Below are 27,956 nucleotides of genomic sequence, written 5' to 3'. Positions count from 1 at the left end.
AACTATTGATAATCTCCTACCTCTTTTGTCTGGAACTCACTATTATTTGTCTATTTGTTTTCCTGAGAAACTATCTTGTAGATAACAATATGTAAAACAATAACCATTGATAATTTCCTACCACTTTGTCTGTAATTTGGTAAGCCCACCCCATTATTGTTATCCTTCTTTTACTCTTTAAAATAAAAATAGATTAAGACTGTTACTACATTGTTTAATTCCTATATATTAATTAGAATAAAATACTCCAAGAAAAAGAGGCCCAAGAACATGAGAAGATAACTCACAAAAGAAGGACTGTATACACCTAATAAATAATAGTTTAGCCTCACTAGTGGTAAAATGAAATATAAATTAAAATAAGACAATTTTTCACCTATTCAAGCAACAAAACAGTTTTTTGGGGGTGTTACTTACGTTTGTTTTTGGAGTGCTAGGGATAGAAGCTAAAACCTCCTGCATGTTAGAGAAGATACTTCCACCAAGCTATACCTTGAGCCACCAAACACTTGTTTTTTGTTTTTTGGGGTTTTGTTTTTGTACCAGGACCTTGCACTTGCCAGGCAGGTGCTGTGCCACTGAGCTATCTCCCCTGCCCCACCGAATACTTTTTTTAAAAAATGACAAAATTTAGGGGCTGGGGATTTAGCTCAGCGGCAAAGAGCCTGCCTGGCAAGCGCAAGGTCGTGAGTTCGGCTCCTGGTACCGGAGAAAAACAAAAAAAAAACAAAAACAAAGACAAAATTGGTCAGGAGTAGACAGAAATAGGTCCTCCCACAAACTTCTGAGAGAGGACACACTGATATACTATTTTGGAAGAGCAACGTAATAGCTAGGGTTAGGCAGAAAATCAGACATTAGCAGGACTGGACTCAGGCGTTTGGGTGCTCCCTGAAAAGCAAAGGAGACGTGATTTTCCCCCCTTTCCTTCATTTTGTAAACCATCAGTTATAGGTAAAATCCAATGTGCTTATGGTTTCAAACTTCAGCTCAAAAGTATATAACCTTTGAGCGGTCTGATAAGGTTCAGGGCCCTTACAACTTCCACACCCAGGTGAGGGGGTTTAAGGAAAACGTCAAGATCTCAAAAGTAAATGGAAGCATTGAGAGTCGGCAGGAATCTTCTCTCTGAAGTTGGTCAGGACAGTCCATTTTCCTTGCAAAAGAACAACGACACCAGAGGAAGAAGCGGTATGCCTGAACACCCACTTAATTACAGAAAGGTAGCCTGAGCCTTAATTGGGTGCAACTGTCCCGTTGTCGCTTGAAGGTGTATCCTCACGCGCTCTGAAAAGCCTATCATTTTGCAATAAACGCTGCCTATGCGCTGTACAGCCGCCCACGAGTATCCAACGCACGGAAGTTCAGTCTCTGACCCAGCAATTCCACCTCTAGGGATATATTATCACAGAACATGACGTGAGCCTTTCATGCCAAGAGAATTCGTAAGAACAAAAATTAGAAAGTAAAATTTAGACCCTTAGAAAAGAAGGCCGATGCGTTGAGCTACAGCACATCCACAGGAGAGAATACTTCATGCCAAAGGTGGTGAAGTTCTGGGAAGGCAGGTGCGTATAAAGGTTGCAAGCAGATTAGTGGTGGCAGTGGGGGAGGGGCGACCACAAAGAAGCCAGCTAATTTCGGAGGGGCGAGCTGGGGAGGTATTCCATAGCTGCAAAAGTTCGTCCAAACTCATAGAAGTGTGCGCTAAAAGGCCAACTTATTTTGGGTCAACTGTAAATCAGACCTCAATAAATTTGACTCTGAAAGTCTTGTTGAAGCCAGGCGTGACGGTGCATGCCTGCAATCCCAGCATTTTGGGAGGCCAAGGCAGGAGGATCGCAAGTTCTAGCCCAGCCTGGGCAATTTAGCGATTTGTCAAGCTCCTGTCTCAGAATAAAAATAAAAATTAAAAAGGGCTGGGGATGCAGCCCAGGGCGAAGGCTCTTGTGTTCAATCTCCACTGTTAAAGGAGGAACTCGGGGGGAGGGGGGGACGTGAAAAAAACAAACCATCTGAGAATGTCGCGCGTTCCATTATGTTCGTAGCTCTCCAAAATCTGTCATAAATATTCTTGAGGAGATGATAACCAGGAGGCACAGAAAGGAGAAGAAAAGAATATGGTTTACTTTCCCAAAGACAGGCTTTGTGGGGGAGGGGAGGGAGGCCGGGGGCGGGGAGGCCCCGCCCCGTCCCCGCCCCGTCCCCGCCCCGTCCCCGCTGCGTCCCCTTCTGCATCCCCCGCGCGGCATGCGCAAGGGCGGAGCGCTGCGCGCGGCGAGGGGCGGCGCTGTCCAGAGAGCTGGGGAGGGGACCACGACCACGCGGAGCTCCATTCCCGAGCTGCGCGACCAAGCCTTCGCCATGACCAGTGAGTTCCCTTTCGGGGTGAGGGGGGCTCCACGCGTGGCTGCAGGGCGCCCGCACCCACTTCCCCCGCTAACCAGAGCCTCTCTCTCGCTCTTCTCTCCCCAGCACTGCTGGCCGCGGTCGTCGGAGGAGGTTCGTCTCCGGACCCCGCTGGCTAAGAGACCTAGAGACGCCCAGCCTCGCCCGGGAGCTGCTCCGGGATGCAGGGATCGCGTCCCGGGGCGATGGGGGTGGTGCTCCAAACGGGTTTACCCTGTATAATTGCACCGTTGCATCCCGAGACCCAGAGAAGGCTAGGGACTTAGGCAGCGTCACGCAGCAGGCTAGAGACAAACCAGCGCGGTCCATGCCCGGTCGTCCTGAGACTTCTTCGTCCCCTACTTCTTCGTCCCCACCTGAAATGGGGTGGGGGGTCCACCACCTCTTACCCCTGTACTCCATGCCCACTTTCCTTAAAAGCCTAGGGCCCGCCGCGCCAAGCTCAGAGCGCAGTCCGCAGAAACTGTAGGGGAGTCCGAGTCCCTACCCAGCCCACACCGACCGCCCTTCCCTCTCCCTGCAGCTGTGGCCCTGGGCACTGCGCCCCTGGTGCTGACTGGCATGGGCTTCACGGCAACCGGGATCGCAGCTTCCTCCTTGGCGGCCAAGATGATGTCAGCGGCAGCCATCGCCAACGGGGGCGGGGTCGCGGCGGGCGGCGTAGTGGCCACCCTGCAGTCCATCGGTAGGTGACCCGATGGGGGGACCAGAGCAGGTGAGGACCTGAGCCAGAGTCTGAGCCGCGCAGAGGCCCCTTTCTCCCCTGGCTCTCCCTCCTCCGAAATTCCTAGATCCTAAATTTGCCAGGTTCTTTGTCTCCCCGTCGCCTTCCCTACAATCTGGATCCTTCTGAGTGGAGTTTGGGCTGATTTAAAAGGCTGAGGAGGTGCTGGGTACGGAGGAGACCGTGTCAGGGTGCCGGATGCCTCGGCTCTGGGTTCAGCCCAGGCAGAATCTGGAGCCTGGGTGACCTGAGCAGCTCCCTGCCCCCTCTGGGCCTCAGCAGCCTCCCCTGTGGAAGGTTGGTACCTGGTAGCTCTCAGTTCCCAGGAACTCAGCCAGTCTTCGCTCTCTCAGCCTCCTCTGTCCAAAGCAGAGTCCTGGGGGTTGCACAAAGGAATGGGGGGTCCACCACCTCTTACCCCTGTACTCACCGCCTGTCTCTTCCCCAGGGGCAGCTGGACTCTCTGCATCATCCAACATGATTTTGGGCTCCATTGGGGCCACTGTGGGGGCCTTGTTGGGGAATTCAACTGGATCCTAAGCTTGAAGAGATCCAGCCGGGATAAAACGTGTCCTGAGTGGAACCTACAAAACCCTCACTCAGATCAGAGAAAGATGAGGAATAAAGGCCGCGTGCCCATGTGCCTCCTGTCTCCTCGTGTTTCTGATTGGGGGGTTGTGCGCCTCGGAGGCTGAGACCTCCCAGTTCTCCAAGCCAGCCTTGTCCTGGAGAACACCCGGGGAGGGCAGGTGGACCGAGCACGATCAGCAGGCAGGAAGTGATGGGCTGTATGGTCCAGGGCTGTCCTTGGGCTTTCTGTGGGCCTTGGTTTACTCCCTTCTTTAATGCTGGCTTGACAAGAGGTTCCTGCTAGGAGAGAGATGGACACAGTGAACCACTGACCTCAGAGTCCTCAGGTTGCCCTATCGATGGCCCTAAGTGCCAGGACGAATACCATGTTGTCCTCTCCCAGCCCACAATCCTATAGGGCAGCAAACAAGCCAGCAGGAAAAGTGTGCCCGGTGTTAGGGCGGAGCTCTGGGCACCTCTGGAAAGAGACTGGATCGAGTGGCCGCCACGCTGTGTGGGAAGAGTAAAGAAAGGCTGAAATTCACGTCGTCCCCCAAAGCCTCCAGTCCTTGCCTATTCGATGGCTGCTGCTGCGGACAGGACGAGTCCACCCTGACCCCCGGGAGTCTATGATGTCAGGAAGAACGGGAACTTAGCCACATAGGTGTGGTGCAAGACACCATGCTCCATGCCACAGCAGGGAACATAGGAGGCAGGGGGAGAGCTGCCGGGGCCTGCTGGAAGGGCACCAGGTGGCAGCGTGTTGAGAGGCTCAGGAAGCTGGCCCTGGAGGGTGGAGGCAAAGGGAAAGGTGTCCTGGGGGTAAGTAGGGTTTCCAGGGGCTCAGCATGAAAGGTGAACGAGAAACAGGAAATTCCAAGTTTCCATTGCAATGAGGGTGGAAGGCAAATACCTACAAGCCTGCAGGGGAAGAGACATCTAGGCTGCAGCAGGATGAGGCCCCATGGTCTCTGCAGAGTGACCCACCTGCTCAGGACCCCCTTGGACAATGTTCTGCATGTGCCAGGGCACAGCGGCCATCAGGTAAATCGCTCCAAGCAGTGATGTATGGTCCCTGAATCTTCACGATTTCTCAGGCGAAGCCCCAGTGTCAACTTTAAAATGTTCCTTCCTAGGTTACCTTTTCCACTAGTAAATCCCGGTACCAAAGATACTAGGGAAACTCGTGTAGGGCTAAAACCGCTGAACTACGTAGCATACCATTTCTACCCCCAGATCTTTTCATCAACGTTAAATTGTGCTTCCAAGAGCAACAGCAGCATCATATCCAAAGGATACTTAGGATCATTTCTTACAACTTCTCTAGCAAGATCCACGGAATAGGGCCTGTAGCGAGGTCTTCCTTGGAATGCTGGGAGTTTTATGCTGAGCCGTGGGCAGTAGCTTGACCACAGTATTTATTTTTCAAACGTCACTTGCTCTGATCCCCTTGTTCCACTACTTTCAGGACTTCTCTGGCCATTTAGGGTGTCCCCTATGTGTCTCAAGTTGCCATGCAGACTTGGGGACAGAGCAGGGCTCTGAGGACACAGACGCCCTTTACTTCCTCTGCCAGTCCAGTCGCTGAGGAAGTCACCTCACCTCCATCCACATCCCTCTTGGCACCCCGCCCCCATCATCCCTCAGCTCAGGACCGCTCTGAGACAGGAGGTGGAGAGCAGCCGCAGGTTGGGGCATCCGAGAGGGAGAGTCCTTGCACGTGGTGAGCATCTTGCACGTGGAGACACTGCAGCCCAGTGGAGAAGGCCCCACTTCTGGCTCTCTGTCTGGATGCAGCAGTGAACTCCAGAGGAGAATCCTGCTGGAAGCTGCCTGCCCTGCAGGGAAGAGGCTGGAACCCCCACACTTGGGTGGAGGAGATGACGCAAGTGACCCAACCCAGGGAACCTGGCACAATGGCCAGATTTCTCCTGACCTCCTCCCCTCCACATGAGAAGCCCAGCAAGAAAATGGAGAGGGACACTGACACAGAGCCCCAGGATGTGGGGCTGAGATCCAGGCGGAGGCCTTGGTGGACCTTGTCCCCTTTGTTCTTCCCCAGCAGGCTCCACCTGAATATTCACTCAGTCTGCCAAGTGGGCACCATGCTGCCCAAGGCAACCCCTCTGCCCACTGGCGATGGCTGTCTCCAGCATTATCTTGGTCGCCATGGATGAGGTTGTGATTGTCCCTGCCCTGCAGCCATGGTGCCCAGCATGACGCCCACTGTGGGAAGGACTGGCAGGAGTGGGCTCAGGGCAAGGGATTCACACACTGGGTCAAGCCTGGGGGTCCTCACCATACAGAGAAGGAGGTGGGCTCTGAGTTCACAGGAAACTACGGTTATGGTCAGCAGGGAACAGGGCCAGGTGGGGAGAGCGGAAGGAAGGGCGGGGGTCCTCCCAACGGCTTCCTGACCCAGGCTCTAACTGCCAGCAACAGCTTCTTTTGGGGAAATCACTTGTCGGGACGTCAGTGCCTGCCTTGGTGCAATGCTAAACAGAGGATGGTTCCTGAGCTTTGATTTCAAAGAAGCAAATCTGACCCGAGACAGCCAGAGCAAGGAACAGTTCAGAACTGCTGGAAGCTGCAGCCCCGGGATCCAGGAGTCTCCACAGAGCACACGGGGGCCCCTGACCCAGGACGGCCGAGCCCATGGCACCGCTGCTAAGTACCCACGCCTCTTCTTGGATCCTGGAAGGGGGAGGGGCTGATTCCAGTTGGCGGCGGTTCACGAGGCGTCACTCAGGCCGCCGGAAGCCGCCCAGAGAAGCCTGCGACCAGAGCTAGGTTTCACTTTCCCAGGAAACCGAAACCGAGGCGAGCCTCTCTTTCACGTTGACAGGAGAATACGGTTATTGTAGAAACGGGCTTTGACTACTGTATTAGTCGTTGCCAGTTAATAGCAGATGCTTTGTTGTCTTTATAAAATTACTTATCAATGACATTTTGTAATGACTTTTAAGGATTTTTATTGTATTTGGAATACATCGTACAAACGTTTCTTTTCCAGAGTTTCTTTAGAGTTTCTTTTTTTATTGACATCAGTGACAGTCTACAAAAAGGGATAACATTGCAGATTTTTAAGTGTTCTCTTTTTTTTTTTAACAATTCCTGTTCAAGGTTAGAATGAATGGACATTATTTTATAACTGAGAGAGAGACAGAGACAGACAGAGAGAAAGAGATTGAGATTCATGCTGTGTAAGTTACATTAAATATTCTTCCGGGGTGGTGTAAAAAACTAGAGGAATTGCATCTGCACTTTCTTGAGACATCTACTTCAAATGTGAGAGCGTTGTTTCAATGACAAGCTAAAACTCACACAGCCGTGAAGGATCCAAGACATCCTAAAGGTTTTCATTCAGATTAAATTACACACTGAACAGAAAAAACATAATCTTCTTTAAAATTGGAATTTTCACTGGGCAGGGTGGCGCACCCCTGTAATCCCAGCACTTGGGAGGCTGAGGCAGAAGGATGGTTGTGAGTTCAAGGCCAGCTTGGTCTACATAAGTGAGCTCAAGGCCAGCCTGAATTGCATAGTGAGACCCTATCTCAAACACACACACACACACACACACACACACACACACACACACACACAAAATTGGAACTTTGAGTTGTTTCTACATAGATTTAGGGTAAATACACATAATGAAATAGCACCAAATATAGATGGGATTGTTTACCAGCCACATTTATCAAGGACTGATCACATGTGAAGCATGAAAGTGTCATAAAGTACAATTTTTTATGTTCAATTTTAAGACATTTCCAGATAAGACTAAAGAATGATATTTGAACAAAGGACCAATCTTTGCCTTCTGTTTATTTTCTCTTACCGTTAAAAGCCTTCTTTGTGATTTCTTTGTGATTTGCTGACATCTGTATCTCTGAATAACTACTAGCTTTTTCTTCTTTCTTTTAATTGAAATTGTATTTAACTGATGCATAAAAGTACAAGGATCACATATACTTATGGGGTAGCATGTGATGTTTTGATACAGGTATACATTTTATAAAGTCAGGTTAAACATATCTATCATCTCATTTATCATGGGTTTATAGCAAAAATATAATTTTTCCAGTAGCTTTTTCATATATATATATATATATATATAAAATTATTGCTATGTGTATTCAACTTACTGTGCAATAGCACCTGAATTTCTTTTTTCTGCCTAACTATAACTCAGCACCTGTTAATCAGTTCTTCCTCCTCATCCTTCCTATTCTTGCAGGTCCTGGGAGCCACCCCTCACCCTCAACTTCTATAATCAACTTTCTTCATTGTACATATGAGTGAGAACACGCATCCACGCCTTTTTGTACCTGGTTTATTTCACTTCACGTAAGAATCTCCAGTTCCACCCAAGTTGCAGCAAAGGACAGGATTCCACTCATTTCTACGGCCGAACAGTGTACCATTGTGTCCATGTACCACGGCTTGTTTATGCATTCATCAGTTGGTGGATGGTTTGTTTCTTGGCTGTTGTGAATTGTGCTACAATAAACAGGGCCATGCAGCTGTCTCTTCCACAGATTGGTTTCACTCCTTTTGGATCATTGCCTGGTGGCAGGATTGCTGCATCACCTTGTTATAGGCAGCTAAGTTAGGTAGAAATACTATCGGCAGTCAGACAGGGCTAGGCCCTCAAAGGAGCCAGTGCAGAAGATGGGATACCGTGCAACTGTGGGGCAGACACCTCTGCTGAGAGCCAGACCTCAAGGCAAGATGAAAGGCATGCACCCACATACCTCCCCTAAGGGTAAATAACGGTGATTCGTATTCTGCATAGGTATCAATCACCTTGGGAAAGCCAGAAAGAGCCACTAAGCCACCCCCTCCAGGAAACCCCCTGTTCTATTTCATGCCCACTTGCTATGTGACCTGCTTCCCCATTCAATCCGGATTTTATCAATATTACCTAAGCAATTATGCTCATAATCTTATTGGCTGACCATAGTTTTGTCCCACCTCGTGCTCACTCTTGGGATTTCCCACTTTCCCCCACCTTGGACCCACCTCCCCTCATGGTTTTGCTCTAGAAAATCTCTAGAAAATGCAGGGTCCTTGGCTATCCACTTGGGACCCCTTCTGTCTCTGTCTCGGACAGAAACTATGTTTCCCCAGAATAAATATATTCTGCTCTTAACCTCTGCTGTTTCTAAGATTCATTCTTCCCTTTTAGAGAACATGAACTTGCACCAGACATCTAGCAGGCTGGGAGTTTCTTTCCCCTATATCAACATTAGTTCTATTTTTAATATTTAGAAGTTGCTTTCCTGGTGGTTTCCATTCCGACATGCTCAAGGGACACTTTTTCTCCACTTCCTCACCAGCTGTTACTACTTTTTGTCTTTTAGGGAACATATCTTGAGTGACATATCTTATTGCAGTAATGTGCTACATTTCTCTCATCTGAAGTTGAGCATTTCTTTTAATACAAGTTGGCTATTTGTATGTCTTCTTTGGAGAAATGTCTGTTTAGGCTATCACCAAGGCCTTTGCTATTCTTTTCCTTTTTTTTTTTTTTTTTTTTTTTGCTATTCAGGTTTTAATTCTTCCTATATTCTGGATGTTAACCCTTGTCAGATGTATTCTTTACAAATATTTTCTCTTATATTGTGATCTGTCTCTTCACTCATGTTTCCTTGGCTGTGCAGAAGCTTGTTAGATTAGTTAATGTCATTCATTTGTGTGCTTTGGGGTTTTTTTTCTGTACTTTCAGCATCTTGTCCGAAAATCCCTTGCCCAATGTTTTGTCATTTAATTGGTGAATGGGAAGGGAGCTGTGCATGAGCAATAGAACTAAGATTATACAATAAAAGGTAAACTTTAATTTTTCATGGAAACAAAAGTGAGGTTCAGTGTATCCATCCTTGCAAGGATGTTTAGTTGGTTTGTTTTTTTTAAAAAAGTCCTCACTGGAGGCGCATTATGCTAGAGATACCCTCAGTACGGGGGTACAGCAAGGACAAAACACATTACAAAAACACCTGTCTCATGGACCTCACAAGGAAACGAGGGGAAGTTGAACAAGATATATAACTAAATGAACTCATTTTTTCCTTTCAGACAGGGGTGAGTTGCAGGTCTCCAGCCCTAAACCAGTTCTGGGTGTGTAAGTCCCTTATACAAAACAGCATAGTATTTGCATTTAACCTATCCACAACATCCTGTATGTTTAAAAACATCTCCAGATTACTTGTACTCTCTAATACAATGCAAATATTAGGTAAAGAGTTGTACTGTAGTATTTAGTGAATAACAAGAAAATACTCTGTACATATTCAGTATAGATATAACTTCTTTATCAGTAGTTGACCTTCACTGGTCAGGGGTTCGTGGGGATCCAGGCTCTTTGAGGCCTCACCATCCATTCTAGGACTTGATCTTGTGCCCCCGAGAGATCTGGGAAGCTACTGCAGGGCCGGATGCAGAGAATTGGCACTATCCTTCAAGCTGGAGTTGGCATCAACTCAACAGCCCTAGAGGAGCTGAAAAAGACTTGACCACGAACAGTGTCCAAAGATGAGGCTCAGGAGGATTCCAGGAGTGGTGGACTGTTGGAGAGCAGTGGCCAAGGACAGAACTGGAAGTGTCCAGCCAGGGCGAGCTGCCTCTGGCCAAGGACGCTCCAGGTGAGTGACGACCGCTGAAGATCTAGCGGTGTGAATATTCCCCACCAGAGGGCGCCAAAGACAGCGTGCAATAACATACCCCACTCTGGGCGCCAAATCCTGTGCTGAACTCTTTGCATACCGGATGTGTTCCATCGTCCCAAGCGCCCCATGAGGAAGTGCCATTGTAACTGGATCTCTCTAGCTCTCAGGTCCACGTTTCAGAGCCGCGAAGATGAAAGCCGACAAAACAGCAAGCAGCAAGCGCTGGGGAATGTCCAAATGCGTGTTTATTAGACAGAATAAAAGAAGGAGGGGTAAAAAACCGTAGAGTTGAAGTTCATTGATCTTTTATAGCGTTTAGGGGACCAGTGTACGTGACAGAGAGCAGGGGTGCTCCTGGTCGCTAGTAGGCCTTTGATGATTGGAAAGCAAGCTGCTTTTCTGCATTTCACTTCCTCCGAGGTCTCTCCCATTTGGTTAAGGACCTGTATTTTCTCCCTTGTATTCTATTAGGCCCCAGGGTCAGTGTGTTTAAGTTAATCTGGGCCCTTTGGTATGTTAACTCACTTAAGCGCTGGCTTTTAGTTTACCTTAGATTACGAATTCTTGACCCATCCCTATCTGTCTAATTTTTCCTATCTTTTGGCTTTGCCCTTATCCCTTCATCACAGATGGGATCCTGGGGTACTGGAAGGGATTTTTGCCAACCACTGTACTGTTTTGCTCGGTGGCAATGCTCTCTCCTTACCTGAGGGTTCTGGACAGTCTTCTTACCCCGACATTCACCAAACAAGATATTTATTGCCTCCTTCTAATGGATTCTCCACTCCCATGCACCCTCTTGGCTTAAGGTCCTTTAAGTCCTAAAGAGCACTGTGCTGGATTGACAAACTGGTGGTCAGTTTATAACACCCAGCTGAACTGAATCAGCATGGTGCCGGGTGTGGAGGGCCCACCTGAGGATTGTTGCCAACAACATAAAAGGAGACCTGGAGAAGAAGAGAAGGTGCTGCTGGTTCTCCTGGAGGAGCTTCTATGCTTTTCCTGATAAGAGCTTGGCTATTCTCATTGTCACTGAGAATGACTGTGGTACTTTTCAGGGGAGGTCTGGTCCCTACCTTGAGCACCATTTCCTGGCTCCAATGCAGATACCTCAGCCTGCTGGCACAAATCCTTTACCCCACTGGTGCAGACTTTTTAGCTTACACCACCGACCTTTGGTCCTTCCCAGTGTAGATCCTTGATTCAAACCTGCATGAGACCTTGTCCTGGACTCTAGGTCTTCAGCTAGACTCATGCGGGACATTGCCTTGGGGTCCAGGCCCTTACCTGGATTCTTTGGGTCTGTAGTGTGTGGACAGATTTCCTGCACTCTTTTGTATTTGACTCTTTGGGTGATTATTGTAAAATAATCCTATAAGTTATGTGTCCTGTATTAAACTGTCTCCTTTGCAAACCCTGACTACAACAAGCACTCTCTTTGGGTCCATGTAACCTTCTCCAATGAGGGCTTCTTCACCCCGCCCAGCAGAGAGGCCTACCTCACCTCCATTCTCTGCTCAGCTGGGAATGGGCAGCTTCACACAGTCTCTGGCCAGGTGAGTGAAAGATTAGGCCTGATGCTCTCACCTACAGTTTAGCTCCCTGAGGGTCCAAGAGAGGAACAGACACAAGTTAGAGCACCAGAAGCAGTTAGAGCACTGGAAGCTCCGTGAAGACAGCAGCTTCCAGTTATTAAAGGCTACGTCACTGCATTCAGGGCATGAGTGAGCACTGGGGGAGTGCTGCTGACTAGCTTCCTTTTCAAGTATCTTTCCTGATGATCCCCAAGACCTCCCTACAGAGGCTACTGTAGCTGACGGGTTGAGAATCACAGACTTGCTACACTCTGACAGCAGACCCCAAAGCCCAACAGCTCTCTCTGAAAGTGAGGGTCAGTGTCCCCTGCTATTTTTAGGTTTGTGGTTTACACGGAAATTTCTGTAGAAAGGAAAGTTTTCTTTGTCATCCAGCTACATAGGTACTAATAAAATAGAGAAATGGCTCTATTAAATGTGGGATATTACTACTGTGGAAAGTAGGGCACAAATTAAAAATAACAAAATTCATATGGTGTGATGATGTATGCCTGTAATCCCAGCACTTGGGAGGCTGAGGCAAGAGGAATGCTGCAAGTTTGAGGCCAGCCTGGGTTATGGGCTACACAGTGAGTTCAAAGCCAACTTGGACTACATAGCAAGACTCTGTCTCAGAAAAAAAAAAAAAAAAAAAAGCTATAAAGGTCAGTGGTGGAAGCTATAGCCTACAAAAAGTTCAGCTGCAAAAAATAGGTATTGGGGAAAAGAAAACTTTATGAAAATACATGCATATACAAAGCCAGGCACCATGGTACAACCCTGTACACTCAGCTACTCAGGAACCTGAGGCAGGAAGGTCACAGTTACAGGCCAGCCTAGACACCTTAGCAAGACTTTGTCTCAACAAAAAAAGTGCAGGGTTGTGGGTCCATGCAAGAGTACCCTGGGTTCAACCTCCAGAACTGAAAAGAAATGCGAAAAGCAGCACTACATAAAGTTTTTTCTTTGGAGATATCTATATAGCTCTCTAGCTTCTGTCCTCTACTGACAGAAATAAGGCATGGATCAATAAAGACTTCTAGGTGAGGCCCAAATTATAAAACAAAACAAAAAAGCAGAAGAGGGGCTGGGGATTTAGCTCAGCGGCAAAAGCGCCTGCCTGGCAAGCGCAAGGTCGTGAGTTCAGTTCCTGGTACCGGAGAAAAAACAAAAAACAAAAACAAAAACAAAAAAAAAGCAGAAGAAAACATTCTTGACATTAGACTGGCCGAGTTTTCTTGGATATGACACCCAAACTACAGGCATCAAAAGCAAAAATACATAAATGTGTCTTCAAGAAGCTTAACACATTCGCATGTCCCAGAACACAATCAACAGAATGCAAAGCAACCTACAGAATGGAGAGAAAATGTGCAAAGCACACATCTGACAAAGAGTTAATATCCAGGTCGTGCAAAGAATGGCTACAACTCAACCATATCAAAATCAAATAATGCACATTAGAAATGGAAAAAGGATTTCAATAGCCATTTCTCCAAAGAAGGTATACAAATGACAAACAAGAATAAAGAAAGATGTTTTAAGATCAGTAATTCAGGAAATGTCGCTCAAACTACATTGAGAGGCTACCTCACACCCATTAGGATGGCCACTGTCCAAAACCCAGAAACTAACCAGCGCTAGGCTTCATCTGGAGAAATTGAAAGCATGCTGTTAGTGGGATTATGCACTAACCACTAAGGAAAGCTGTGTGCAAATTTCTGAAACATTACGAATAGAAGTACCTCGTGATCCAGCCATGCCATATCTGGGTGTATGCCCAAAGAACTGACAGCAGAGTGCTTGCTCTAAATTTTTATGTCCCCTCAAAGTCAGTTTCTAAAGTCCTAATCCTTTGGTGATAGAAGGAAGTGGGGAGACTTCAGAGGTTATGAAATGAAAGTATAGCCTTAAGAAATGGGAAGAGTGCCACCTAGAGGAGGTGCCAGAGAGCCGCCTTCTTTCTCTATGTGAGGAGCTAACCACGAAATGGGCCCTCATTAGATGGTGAATCTGCCTACATATTCACCAGGACTTCCTGTCTCCAGAACTGTGGAAAATATATTTCTGTTGCTTCTAAGCTACCCAGGCTGTGGGATTTTGCTACAGCAGCCTCAGTGGACAAAGACACAGGGTTTTGAAGGGATATTTGCATACCCATGTGCGTCACAGCACGATTCACAATTGTCAGGAGGTGGAAGTGATGCAAGTGTCCATGGGTGGATGAATGCACTTGTGAAATGTGGTCTATCCATATAGTGGAACAGAACTTGGTCTTAAAAAGGAAGAAATTCTGACACATGCCGTAACATGACCGACCCTGAGAACATGATATGAAGTGAACTAAACTACTCACAAAAAGACAAATACCAGAGGATTTCACTTGTAGAAGGTTTCTGGAGTAGAGTAGTCAAATTCATAGAGGAGAGGAGGACGGTGGACGCTAGAGGCTGGGAGAAAGTGGGGAAGGCAATTGTTACTTAATGAGTACAGTGTTTCAGATTTGCAAGGAAAATCTCCTGCAGGTCCTTTACATGAAAATGTGAATATGCTCAACAGTGATGACTTGTTCACTTAAAAAGAGGCTGGGGATTTAGCTCAGTGGCACAGTGCCTGCCTGGCAAGTGCAAGGTCGTGAGTTCGATTCCTGGTACCGGAAAAGAAAAAAATAGGGAGGATAGTAAGTATTGGGTTATAAGCTAGTTTTGCTACAATCAAACGGAGGGGTACAGAAAGACACTTCACTACAGTCCAAAGAAGGGGGAGCAGTCAGGCAACATTAATGTGGTGTGATCGAAACATACCGTAAATGTTGACATTCTTAAAATGTATTGCCTTAAAAGACATATTGCCATTAGTTTGCCTTAAAATACTCCTGCTCCTTTACAACAGATGTATCCCATAACACTTGCCACACTCTGAAGTATTTTACCTTTCCGCTTATGGTTTGAACACATTTATTCCATCGCTCTTGCCACTTTTCTGAAGCAGTTTGTGGTTTACATTTATGGCAATGGCTGTTGAAAACATCACAGTGGGTCCTCCTCTGCCTTATTCACTGCATCTGGCAGGATGTGACTTCTGGCTCTTCCCATGATCAAAAGGGCCATGCAAAAGAAATGTGCAGAACTGGCTCGGATAGCAAGGCAGCTAAAGACATTCGCAAAAGAAGACTTCCAGAGCTGCTCCAGAAAGTGGCAAAAAGAATGCCATATGTTGGTTTGATGTGAGGGGATTACTTTGAGGGGAGATTAATGGAAATGTATCTTTGACTGTAATAAATTTTTACTTAAGGTAACTATTCAGTGTGTTTTTCAATCATACCCAGGCGTTTCTTAATCCAGTTAAGGTGACAGATCACCACTAAAAGTCATGGATGTTTGATTTTAACTGTTAACTTCACTGGCTTGAAAGATGCTAGGAGGTGAGTAAGGCACATTCGGGGCGTGCTGGATGGGCTATGGAGGCACGGCCTTGAGTACTACACCTGGTCCCTAGGCCCTTCTTCTTGGCTCTTAACTGGTCCCTCTGCTTCCTGGCTACCATTAGGTGAGCAGTTTTCCCCCACAGCCCATTTCTGCCATGATGCTTCTTACTTGAACCTAACTAACCATAGACTGAACTCTCTAAGGCTGTGAGACAAATAAACTACTTCTTCCTTCAAGTTATAGGGGTCAGGTATTTGGTCCCAGCACCAGGAAAACTGGCTAATACAGCCTTATTTGGGGATGGGAATAAAAGTAAAGAAGTAGGGCCTTGGACCAGGAAGATCAGAGTGACTTAGGCACATTCAATTATTTGGCTGGCTGATCAGGAAAAAGGACGTGGGTCAGTGAATGATCCTTGTCTCTGCATAGGCCAGTGACACTTCAGAACCTCTTGGGAAAGCTCTGCTGGGTAGTCAGAGGATGGCACTGTAAGTGCACAAGGACAAAAGGCTCTGGTTTGTAGTAAGTGCTCCAAATAAGATGCCTTCTCCTCCCCCCAGAAGTCATTTCAACTGTGCATTTAGAGAGGAGCAAATCAAGGCCAGGGAGGAGGTGATCTGCCCAGAGTTATATAGAGTCAGTGGCAGGGCAGGGTCAGTCTCTGCCTTTACTTTTAGACAGATTCCAGCTCAGTACACACCAATACCATGTCCCTCTGTCATAACAAGTTAGGCAAAGGAGCTGAGCCTCCTATCCACCCCAGTGATCAGACAGCTCCTTGCCTAACCCTGGCCTCTCCCAAACAAACCACATGCAGGACAGAACAGCTGCAGGCAGAGCCGCAGTAACTCATTTTTATTCCTTATTTTCCCTAGGGGTGAAGCACTTGGTGCCTTGTCCCCTCAGGACTGGTCACTCCCTAAGTCGAGCCCACAAGGTGGTACCAGCTCAGCTCCCATGGTCCCATTCTCCGCAGGGAACGGGGAGCTGTTAGTGGCCCTTTGCTCGGGGTGTAAGAAGAGAAGCAGCAGAGCCAATGGAGCCCAGGCTGACATTAGAGGACATGGACAGCCCAGCTTCCCCTGGGGAAAAACACAGAGGGTGAGCAGAGTTAGACAGACCAGGAGAGCTCCGAGGGCCAGAACTGAGAATTCAGAGGCCCCAGTAAACCTCAGGAGGACCCAAGTCCAGGGGCCCCATAGCACCCCCTCTGTTCCCAAGTCTCTGTCTTGGAACAGGGCTGATGTAGGCAAACTCAAGCAGAGAATGCAGCTGGGAGCTACTTTGTTGTGCAGGGAAGGAGGTTGATTCTGCTCCATCCACTGGAACTGAGGAGACGCCCTGTGTAACCCAGCCTGAACCTGGCATGACTGGCTGGGCCCCTCCCTGCCTTATTCATGTCCCCATTGAAACCCAGAGAACCTGGAGGGTGACACAAGTACAGAGCCCTAGGACGCAGCACTGAGTTCTGACCTGAGCGGTGCATGGCTTCTGTTCCTTCCTTTGCTCTATGGCAAGCCCCAGCTGGACACTCACCCGCAGACTGCAGAGTGGCCACCAGGCTTCCTGCGGGCACCCCGCACCGTTGGCGATGGAGGTAGCTGACATCATCTTGGCTGCCAGGGATGCAGCAGTGACTCCTGCTCTGGTGAAGCCCACATCAGTCAGGACCACAGGCACAGACACCGCGGCCAGCCGTGCTGGGAGAGGAGCTGGTGGGGTTGGGCTCAGGGGAAGGGGCCCCACACTTGGTTGAGGCTGGGGCACCTTACAGAATATGGGGAAGGAGCTGGGCTCTGAACCTGGGGGAGTCAGCAAGGGTCAACCCAGGAGCAGAGCCCCATGGGAAAGTGGAGGTAAGAAGGGTGGACATCCCCGGGGACAGGGTCCTGCCCCAGGCTCTGATTACCAGCATGTCCTTTTGGTGAAAGTCACTTGTCCAAGCCTCACCTACCTTGGTGCAAGACCATGACATTCACTGGTTTGTGAGGTTTGTTTTGACAGAAGCAAGTCTGGTCCCCGACAGTGTGAACAAAGAACAGTTCAGAGTTGCTGCAGATGGCAGCTTGGGTTCCCGGAGTCTCTAGAAGCTTGTGGGAAGCTCCCACACCCAGGGCGGTGGGGCCCAAGGCATCCCTGTGGAGCATCCTTGCTGTTTTAACTCAAAATGTGCACTCCCTTGGGAACCTTGCATGGGCATCACTGGCCTGCCTTTCGGGGGATAAAACAGGAGCCCAGGGGAGTTCAAAGACATGCCAAGGTCACAGGGATGCTCTGCAGGGGGAACATGGCCCCTGTGGAGGATGCAGCCACCTCACTGTACACTCCACCTGTTCCTTGTGTCCACTCCTTATTTCTTGTCTCCAGTGGTTTCCAGTCCCTTCTCTCCTGCCCTCTCCCTCCTCCCTGCTCCTCCCTCTACCATCTCCTGAGGCTCCAGAGAAGCCTGGGCAAGGACAGCATGGCTGCTTCCCTGGTCTCTGTGTGCCAGGCTCAAACCCCTTCCCTGCAGAAACTTACCTCCTCCAACTACAGCTAAGGCAACCTTGCCTGAAACCAAAAGAACATTTGCTGATGGGGGATCCACACTGCCCTCTCCTCCCCTCACCAAGCCAACCACCCACCAACACTGAGGGCTGCCCCAGAGAGGGCTCCCAGGAAGGAATGACCCTGCCTGCCCTCCCTGAGGTACTGAGAATACAAGTCCAGTGGATCCTCCATTTACCTCCACTTCAGACTCGGTGGAGACTCAGATCTGTCCTTAGTGAATTGCCTGCCCTGGGCCAGAAGGATGTGATACAGGGATCTAGGATCCTGGTTCCAGGAAATCCAACACCTAATCCAGGTTTTGTTTGTTCTTTGTTCATCTGCCTGCGGGCTGCTTGGCTGGTTGACTGGAGATTTTGGGGGGTAATCAGAAGTCACCTTTTGCCCTGTCTCTCCTTCCCAGGCCAGGCTTGGTTCAAACAAACTGAAATTCTCACTGTGACGTCCCTTCTCAATGAGCACAGGACACCTGGCATGGTAATTGAGGGCCTGGTGATGTAACTGGGACAGGGAGAGGCCACAAGGGTGAGTGTTGAGCTCTCTAGACAGGGCTGGGAGTCCCTGTGACCAGGCTCAGTGTTTGTCACTGAGGTTGCAGGACGCTGCCCTGTAGGCCAGAGGGAGCTCCCAGGAGAGCATGCACCCCAGGGCAGAGTGAGCAGTGCTGAGTCCAAAGTGGTGTTCTTGTGACTTGAGAGCCATGCTTGGAGGAGAGGGCACCAGACTCATGGAGGCCAGCATGTTGCCTCCTCTAGAAGCTTCTCGATTCTCTCAACCAGAACTTCTCCTTGTTCCTCTGTGACTGGAGTACTCACAGCCCTGGGACATACAGGTCGGTGTGGGACTGGATCACCAGCACCATGTTCCTCCACATTAGTTCAGGGCCTGGTTTCCTGCAGCTACAGGGCCCTGGAATGCACTCTTTGGGACCAGAAATTCCAAAAATAGTATAAAGTGCAGTGGGCCTATGCAGCTCTCAGGGAGAGGGCTGGGCTCCACAGTGGAGAAAGTAGACACAGGTGCCTGAGGGCCACCCTGAGTGGCCAGAAGGGATGTGTAGATGGGCACAGACCCTGGACTTAGGAAACAAGAACCTATTTCAAAAGGCATTTGCTGCTCAATTCTTGGCAGGCGGGCCAGGCAATGCCAGCCTGGTTGGCAGCTGGGGCTGGCACATAGAAAGCCCACAGGAAGTGGGAGCTGTTTGATGGCCTGTTAGGCTCATTAATCATCATGTTTTGAGGTCCAGGGCTGAGCCCGCTGGTCTGTGCAGAACCTACTTTTTTTTTTGGTTTTTCTCCGGTACCGGGAACTGAACTCACGACCTTCTGCTTGCCAGGCAGGAGCTTTGCTGCTGAGCTAAATCCCCAGCCCCTTGTGCAGAACCTACTTTGCCCTGAGGCTTCCTTCCAACCCTCCCTGCCCCTGTAGTAGCAACAGCTCTGCATTTCTGCTTCACTTCCTGTCCCAGGCTCAGAAGCAGCCCCCACTTCCCTGCCCAGGGCACCAGAACATTGGTAAATACTCCTTCTTGGTAAAATAAGGGACACTATCACCTTCCTCTGTGGTGGTTAAGAGATTTAAAGGAACTGATAAATGTCAAGTGCTACGCATAGCAAGTAAGACCTACATACTTGATCAAATGTAAATGACTTTGTTATTTTAATCTTGCAAAATTCTTAAACATGGTCTAAGATTTCGTCTCCATTTCAAGCAAGCAGAAAAGAATGCTAGGTGTGGTTCTGGCCCTGACACTCTTGTCAGACTTCTCCATGTTGAGCTGGGAGTCCAAAGTGGGGTGTCTGTTACTCAGGACCACTTATCTCCAACTGAGGAAGCAGCCACAGCAATAGCATTAGAGGACCCCTGCATGATGCCCCCAACATTCAGCGTCTCCAGCTAGGGCCCAAGGGAAGACGCTGCAGGGTTCAGGGCACAGTGATACCAGAGTGAGCCCTGAGGAGGTGCAGAGGGTCTGAGCTCAGGACAGGGGTCACAGACTTATCCTCCCATTGAACACCCTCAGTTCACATTAGTACAGGTCAGAGAACCTATGGGCATCTACTCGGAGAGACAGAAAGGTAAAGGTCAGAGCAGTCAGTACGAAAAACAGCAATAGAATGAGATGTACAGCAAGCTCTTCTGAGTATAAACTAAAACACAAGCAATGGCAAACAACACTCATTCTGCCAAAATGCCGGTGAAACACACACACATCAAGTATGTGAGAAATGCTGGCTTTGGTGGAGGGAAATGGATTTGAAAAGAAAGGTCTGAAGTGCAGAATGTTGTTAAAACCAACAGCCTGGCTTGGAGATGGAGCAGGACAAACTAGAGAGCTTGGTTGCCATTCAGTGGGAGGTTCTTTTATCAATTCAGTTAGAAATCATGAATTGGCAAAGTGTGGTCCTGCAGGTGGCCCCCGGCTTTGGGTACCAATGGCCCCAGCCCCTGTTCTGAACCCTGATGCTGCTGCTCTTTACTGCTGGTTGTGGTCCCTGCCACTGCCAGGCACTGCCACTTAATGCCACGCACTGTGGGCCAACTTTGCCCTCAGCTGTTGGTCTCTGGAGCTCTTTGGGGCAATGATCCCTAATGCTTACAGCTCTTTTAAAAGTGATGGCTCTGTCCACACTATTGAGGATAAGAATTCTGGGTAGATTTGTGAGAATTTCTGAGCCCATACAACAGGAGAGAAGACTTAGAAGGCTTTACTTTAAGAGGACCTAGACCATCCCTAGCAATGTAAGAGGACAGTTGCTTATACAGTAACAGCAGGCCTGTGATCAGTCCAAATTCAACCTGCTGACTGGCTCAAATTCCAGCCTATGTTGATCCAACTTGGTTCAGACTCAAACCTTCTGACTGGAGCTACTGACTGGTCCAAGTTCAATTCTGTTCAGTATTTTTTTAAAAGCTATTATAATAATTTTAATTGTATAATAACAATTTTGAAATCTAATTAAGGAAATTAAAATCTGTTTTAAACGCTTCATTTGTTAACAATATATTCCATTTTCCATGTCAGAATTGAAAATGATTTATCAGGATTTTGAATTATTTCCCTCCACATGAAATTTCAAGATGGTAAAATAATTTAACTAACTTTTTTTTTGGTACTGGGAATTGAACTCGGGACTTTGCATTTGCCAAGCAGGCACTTGTACCACTGAGCTATATCCCCAGCCCCTTACCTAACCTTTTGAAAATGTGTAAAGTTCCCAAACTGGAATTTTTATTGAAAGAATAGCATCTTTGTATGGCATTTAGCCTCGACCCTTTTCATTTGCCTTTTTTTTTTTCTTTTCTATGTTGTGATTCAGTTTACTTCAGTCGGGTAAATTTTGTTCATTTGTTTGAATTTTATTGGTACATTTTATATGTAATCTACTGCATATTTAAAACTCAAGCCCACTGCAGTCAGGGAAGACACCCCCAGAGTGGGGGAAGGGCAGCCAGGTCAGTGGTTACTGTCATGGCGGCAGTTCTGTGAACAGCGGAGACACGGCTGCCTGACTGACAGCTGTAGTGTCCTTACAAAAATAGTGGGACTAAAACTGGAGAGTTTCCAGAAGCACTAGCTGAGTTAATCCCAGCTCACCAGGGTTCGGGGATAACAGGTTCAGATTCCTTGCTGATGTTTGCACCTTGAAGATTGTTTCTCCTCTGATTCTTCAAAGAGGCTGCAGAGTCCTGGGTTGGAGTGAGGTAGATTAGGGCTGAGGGAAATCACTTGAACAGCTCCACAGAGCCTGTCAGTCGTAGAGACCCAGAGAAAAAACGCAAAACAGAGTCCCAGATGACCGCGCAGCTCCAAACCTTGTATGTGGTGGCCACTGTCGATTTTTTATTTACTTCTGGTGGGTCCTTGACCAGACAGCTTAAATCTGACATCAGGCCAGTGGAGTTTCTGACAGGAGAGCCCTTACAAATGCCTCGTGCACATGGGAAAGAAGCAACCTAGGACTCCATATAGCAAAGAGTCCCGACGCTATTCCTTGTGGGCACTGACAGTCTGTACCCCAAGCCCCCCTACTTGTTCTTCAAAGCGTATTTCTTTTCCACCTTCAATAAAAGTAAATCCTCACAACCTCTTCCACGTGGTTTGTCCAATATTTTGTGCAGGACACTAAGAACCTGGAAAGAAATTTGTTTGGACCCAAAAGTAACCGAAGGAGCAGGGGAAGGACACAAAGTCTGGCAGCCAAACCCACCTCCCCTCAGAGCGGCCAGGGGAGCAGCTCTCTGAGGTAACCTTAAGGGAGATAGCTGGAAGCTGGGGCAAAGTGTCTCAGCCCATCCAGGTATCAAAGGGAAGCAAAGGAAAGCCAGGGGGAGGAATACGACAGCTGTGGGCTGAGCCACTCCCTCTTCTAGTGGTGACAGGAAAAGGGGGCAGTAAGAGGCTTCTCCTCTGTCTCCATGGGATCCAGCTTCAGACCCCTCGGTGTAGGCAGGAGGCCCAAGTTTAGAGAGGAGGGGATTTACTGACCACCTGAGTCTAAGATCTTGGGGCCCCAGACTTCAGGCTCATTGATCAAGGCCCTCGGGGGCAGGGTGGACACCTGGAGACAGCCAGGAGACCAGGGCTGCCACAAGGGCAGGACCCTGCACCCTCCCAGGCTGCCCCTCTCAGAACACTCCCCCAAGATGAGAGGCCATATAGGAAAGTACCAGAGGCCCCTCTACCATCTTTGGCCATGGCCACTGCTGATGTTACCTTGGAGCCAGGGAAGAGACAGCTTGCTAGCTGCAGCTAAAGGCACGGTGCAGGTTAAGTTTCCCAACTCCAAGCAAACCTGTGAAAAATAGGAACATGAGGTCCCAGAAGTGGCTTCCTGCCCACTGTCCTAAAAAGTATTAGGGGGCCAGGGTGGATGAGAGGCTGCTCTGCACTGGTGGGGCACTGGGCCTTCAATGGGACCTGGGGTGAGGTGTCGGACTTCACATCCAACTCTGTCCAGGGTGAACAGATCCCCCAAACTAGGTGCCCGCACATGTACAAGAAAAGTAAGAAAAACATCAAACCAAGAGAACAAAAATCCCGTGATCAGGTGCTAGCAGCCTCTAGGACTGACTGATTCCTGATTACCATCTTCAGTAACCTTTTATTCAGAATCCACCCAGGAGGCAGCAGAGGAATTCGAGAATGTCAACTGTTGTAGCAAGGACAATACAACTCAATTATCATAGGAATGCGACCTGACCAGTAAGCCATCATGTTATCTTCCTTCTTCCATATCTCAGCAAAGCATCTAGTACCGATCTGGATCTGGGCGCTTGCAATGCTTATGCTAGACTTCCTCCAGAATCCAGCAATCATGGCTTGGTCAGGCCTCAGGCAATACACAAAATAGCAACTAAAGAATGTCCTTCTCCACCATGAGGGAGGTGGGATGTGGACGCTGGGGTTACCAAAGGACCCATATTAGGGGTTGGGGTGTATTTCCCTCTTTGGCTGCTTCCTTCCCCCTGAAAACACATCTTAGATGCTCTGGGACTCCCTTAACTGTGTGTGGCATAACGAAAGCCGCAAAGTTAGGAAACCAGAACCGATGATGACGTCAAAGCACATATTGCAGCAAGGTGCTGTGGTGCCTGCTTGTCCAGCATCTCCCCTGTAATGTCAGAAAGCTGGCGTCCTACTCCCATTTTAGAGATGAGGAAACAGAGTCCAGCTCAGAGAGGATATGGGGTTTGCTCCAGGTCAGAAGGCTTCTTAGCAAAGCAAGGACCCAGCCAGGTCCAGCTGCTTCCAAATAAGGTGAACTTGCAATGGCGCTGATTTTGTTCCTCCTACGACTTGTGTGCCCTCTTCACTCTCACCTACTCTGCAGGCTTGAGGGAAACCCAACGCGCACAATGAAAACTGTTGGGCTGGGGATTTAGCTCAGCGGCACAGCGCCTGCCTGGCAAGCGCAAGGTCGTGAGTTCAATTCCTGGTACCGGGAAAAAACAAACAAACAAACAAAAAAAAAACAATGCACACTGTTCCCAAATCCCAGAGCCCAGGGGCTCAAGGCTCATCCCGCCCAACCCCCACCTTCCCTTGCAGCTGCCCCAGTGAGAGCAGCAAAACAAATCCCAGAGGACCTGGGCCGTAGCTCAGCTGCACAGCGCCTGCCTGGCAAGTGCAAGGTCCTGGGTTAGATTCCTATTATAAAAAAAACAAACAAACAACAACAGAGGGGATGCACAGTAAGGATATATCCCACCCACCCAACTTTGGGGGCTGCAGTAAAGGGGTCCTGCCCTCCCCGCCTTATCCAGCAGAAGGGCACCAGCACCACAGTTCTGTTCTGAGCAAAAAGGTTTACTCAGTTCTATTCTGGCTGCAGGGAGACGCCCGGGGAGGGCATTGACCAATGAGATAAGTTTCCTTTTCCTAGGAAACAGAAACCAATCCCAGCCTCCCTTTCTGGCTGGCAGGAAAACCTGGTTATTGCGGAGACAGGACTTGGCTACTGTATCAATTACTGTCATTTGATATAAAGTGCTTTGTCATCTTTATGTAATTATTTTATATCAGTGTTATTTCATAATGACTTTTAAAGATCATTATTGTATTTGAAATATGTTGTAGAAATACTTCTTTTCCAGGGTTTATTAAGAGGTTTTTTCTTTTTAATTGACCTAAATGACAGTCTTCATGAAAGACTAACGCTTCAGATTTTTTCAAAGCCTTTCTCTTTGTTTTCTTTCTCTTTTCTTTCTTTCTTTTTTTCATTTGTTTGTTCTCACCACTCCTATTGAAGGGTAAAAATGGGTATCCATCCCTTTGTAACTGAAAGGTGGGGAGAGAGAGAGAGATTGATTCTTGCCATGTAAATTACATTAAATTTTGGGGGGGAGGAGTGTAAAAAAACTAGAAAAGTTGTGGAAGTTGATAGAGCAAATTAAATTTTGTAAAATCATGCTCCACTTTCTTATGACATCTGTTTTCTAATGTAAGAGCAGATGAAATAAGTTTACTAATGATGATGCTTCATGATAACTAAAACTCACAGAGCGCTATGCCAAAAAAGGATCCAAAACATCCTAAAGGTGTTTAATATTAAATTGCACACTGACCAAAAAAACATTATCTTTATTATTGAAACTTTGAAAAGATGGGAGGAGTGGTAAGCAAAAAGAAAGAGCCTCTCTGAGAGTCACTGTCCAGACACTGGAATATAGCAATGTGAGGAAGATAAGAAGGAGGGAAGTGAGTCCTCTAGACCCAGGAAGGATCTGGAGTAAGAATTGAAGCCCATGGGGAGAGCAAAGAGAGACACTTCAGTGCGGAAGAAGGAGGCAGCCAGCAGAGCCTGCTCCCTGAGCTGGGACTCACTGTGAGGAGGGGTTCAACGCTGTGGACCACATGGTGACTGCTGGCAACACCAGAAGCCTCCATGGAGAGACGCAGCACTAGAAGGGAACAGTGAACACAGAGGACTGCAATAGCTGATGGTGAGTCTGCGGGATTGAACGTCCTGCAGGAGAGGGCAGTTGGCCGGAAGCCATCTTGGAGAGAAGCCAGCTGAGCTCAGAACTCAGAACAGCTGCTGGACACATCTAGCCGCTGTCAGCTGAGTTCAAGACCACAGGAGGTGTGCTGATGGCTGCAGGCTAAAAGGGTATGGTCTCAGCCTCACAGCCAGAATCTAGCTTTAGGGGAAATAAAGATGCAGGATCACTGAGATTATCCACTACCCCACCATAAAGCTACTGCTGGTTTGCTAGGATAAATCAGCATGGATCTGGACTCTACCAGGGACAGCAGAGACAAACCTGAAAGTGGACCATGTTTCTTCTCTCCTTCATTGTTTGGTTTTGTTTTTATACGAGTGTGAACATGGTTTCTAGCTTCTTTATGGTGGTGTTCTGTTGTTTTTCCTTTTTATTTCTTCCTTCTCTCTTTCCTTCCTATCTTCTGCACCTGTTTCTCAAAGTTTATGTGATCCTCCTTTGTCCTCCAGCCTTGCTTCTAATCTCTTCTGTTTCTTCTATTTCTCTATTTTTTCCCTAACCCCTTTTGAGTTTTCTCTCCTGAGGGTAAAATTGGCACATTGAGGAGTTATTTACTATGCATAATTTTCTGGTTTGTCTTAGATTTTGTTATATAATCACAAATCTAGTTTATACGGCTAAAGGTGGCAAATTAATAGTCACCTCACTTTGTCATTTTCTAGGCTATGTTTGATGCTATTGTTATTGTTGATCGTATCACTTTAGCCAAAGTGACATAACTGTTCTAATCAGCTGTTCTTTCTGGTATACCAAGACTGAGATTGCCTAATGGTCACAGAAAATACTGTGGACCAGGAGCTGGGGTAAGCAGGTAGCAAGTTCTCATCCCCAGCAAGTTAAAAAGGTAGGATCTTGCCACAGACTCAAAATGCAAAAACCAGCTGTACCTGGAAGACACCTGTGAGAAGTAGTCATTTCCTAAGGGTTCTGAAATTTTGAGTTGTTTCTGCATGGGTTTAGGAAAAGTATATATAATAAATTAGTATAAAGTATAGACAGCAATGTCTGGCAGCCTTACTTAATAAGAACTGACTGCACCCAGAGCACTAAAGTGTCATAAAACATAATTTTTAATATTCAATTGTAAGAAATTTCCAGGTAGATTATAAACTTAGAACAAAGGGCATATCTTTGCTTTTTTCCACTGCTGTTAGTGTTTTCTTCAGCATTAAAAATCTTAATTTTGCCAGGCATGATGGCACATGCCTGTAATCGCAGCACTCAGGAGGCTGAGGCAGGAAGATTGTTGTGAGTTCGAGACCAGCCTGGGCTACAAAATGAGCTCAAGTCCAGCCTGAACTGTATAGCGAGATCCTGTCTCAAAAAGATAAAAAAAAAAAAAAAAATCTTAGTTTCTTTGGCATTTGCAGACATCTACCTCTTTAAATAATTTTAAAATTTCTCTTCTCATTCTTTTATTACAATTGAAATTACATTTGTTGCCAGGGATATAGCTCAGCGGCACAAGTGCCTGCCTGGCAAGAACAAGGTCCTGAGTTTGACTCCCGGTACAAAAGAAAAAAAAGAAAAAAATTACATTTGTTTTAACTGATACCAGGTCTCTAGGGGCACAAGATCAGGTCCTAGAATGAATGGTGAGGCCTCAGGGAGCCGGGAAGCTACTTCAAGGCCGGATGCAGAGAACTAGCTTCATCCTTCCAGCCAGAGTTGGCATCAGCTCAACAGATCTAGAGGAGCTGAAAAAGACTTGACCATCAACAGTATCCAAAGGTGAGGCTCAAGAGGAATCCCGACTGCTGGGCTGTTGGAGAGCAGTGGCCAAGGACAGAACTGGAAGTGTCCAGCCAGGGCGAGCTGCCTCTGGCCAAGGACCCTGCAGTTGGGTGATCCCTACTGAGCTCGCAGTGTGAATATTGCCCACCAGAGGGGGCCAAAGACAGTGTGCAAGGTCTTCACAGCCTGTACTTGCTAAGGGACAGGCACAGTCCTAAGTGCTTTGTGTACATAAAATAGTTCCTCCTCACAAAACCACGCGGGGATGTACCATTATCCCAGTTCACAGACAGGAACTGAGTAATAGGCAAGGTTCTTTGACAGTTACCCACAAGGCTCTTCCACTATTCCATGTTGCTGGGCGGTGAACCTTCTCCATACCTGAGTGTTCTAGACGGTTTCTCTTGCCCCACCACGTACCCATCAGTACAATCTTGGTTTTTGGTTTTTTGTTGTTGTTGTTGTTGTTGTTGTTGTTTTTGCCTTTTTGAGACAGGGTCTCACCATGCAGTTCAGGCTGGCCTTGAGCTCACTTATGTAGCCCAGGCTAGTCTCGAACTCACAACGATCCTCCTGCCTCAGCCTCTCGAGTGCTGGGGTTATAGGTGTGTGCCGCCACACCTAGCAACAACCTTGTTTTGAAGGAGTCTCCACACCTAAAATGGTACCAATATTAGAGGGGTCCTTTAAGATTTAATTAGCATACCATGTCCATGTGCTCCAGGTCATGAATGAGGGCTTCACCCTACGGAGCAAAACCAGCCCCAGCTTCCCGGCATGCCCTGCTCAC

The 27,956-nt window shown here is 47.8% G+C and overlaps 1 protein-coding gene and 2 long non-coding RNA genes across 4 annotated transcripts; 2 read left to right on the top strand and 1 right to left on the bottom strand.

Annotated features, from left to right (window-relative positions):
* Positions 1-1,521: 1,521 nt before the first annotated feature.
* Positions 1,522-3,776, top strand: LOC102012027. Its single transcript, XM_013517279.1, has 5 exons — positions 1,522-1,568; positions 2,049-2,371; positions 2,476-2,502; positions 2,933-3,094; positions 3,582-3,776. The coding sequence occupies exons 1-5, from the start codon at positions 1,537-1,539 to the stop codon at positions 3,671-3,673; spliced, it is 636 nt and encodes a 211-aa protein (XP_013372733.1). The 5' UTR covers positions 1,522-1,536; the 3' UTR covers positions 3,674-3,776.
* A 2,606-nt stretch (positions 3,777-6,382) lies between these two features.
* Positions 6,383-8,244, top strand: LOC106149172. Its single transcript, XR_001235163.1, has 2 exons — positions 6,383-6,906; positions 7,947-8,244. It is a non-coding gene; the product is annotated as an uncharacterized LOC106149172 (long non-coding RNA).
* Positions 8,245-21,282: 13,038 nt separating this feature from the next.
* LOC106149148 lies at positions 21,283-25,335 on the bottom strand. Of its 2 annotated transcripts, none has more exons than XR_001235127.1 (3): positions 25,254-25,335; positions 22,644-22,722; positions 21,283-22,060 (listed from the first exon to the last, which is right to left on the bottom strand). It is a non-coding gene; the product is annotated as an uncharacterized LOC106149148 (long non-coding RNA). The 2 variants fall into 2 exon arrangements; XR_001235128.1 differs by lacking the exon at positions 25,254-25,335 and adding an exon at positions 24,143-24,209.
* Between the last annotated feature and the right edge of the window lie 2,621 nt (positions 25,336-27,956).

Source organism: Chinchilla lanigera, unplaced genomic scaffold (genome assembly GCF_000276665.1).
Source record: "Chinchilla lanigera isolate Chin_1 unplaced genomic scaffold, ChiLan1.0 scaffold00037, whole genome shotgun sequence".
NCBI lineage: Eukaryota > Metazoa > Chordata > Mammalia > Rodentia > Chinchillidae > Chinchilla > Chinchilla lanigera.
Note: the sequence above shows the minus strand (reverse complement) of the source record. Positions and strands in the feature narration are given on the sequence as shown.

Coding starts and splice junctions, on each gene's coding strand:
- LOC102012027 (XM_013517279.1), top strand. CDS start 1,537: ATGCCAAAGGTGGTGAAGTTCTGGGAAGGCAG. Junction 1,569..2,048: donor GTGAAGTTCTGGGAAGGCAG/GTGCGTATAAAG, acceptor TTATGTTCGTAG/CTCTCCAAAATCTGTCATAA. Junction 2,372..2,475: donor CCAAGCCTTCGCCATGACCA/GTGAGTTCCCTT, acceptor TTCTCTCCCCAG/CACTGCTGGCCGCGGTCGTC.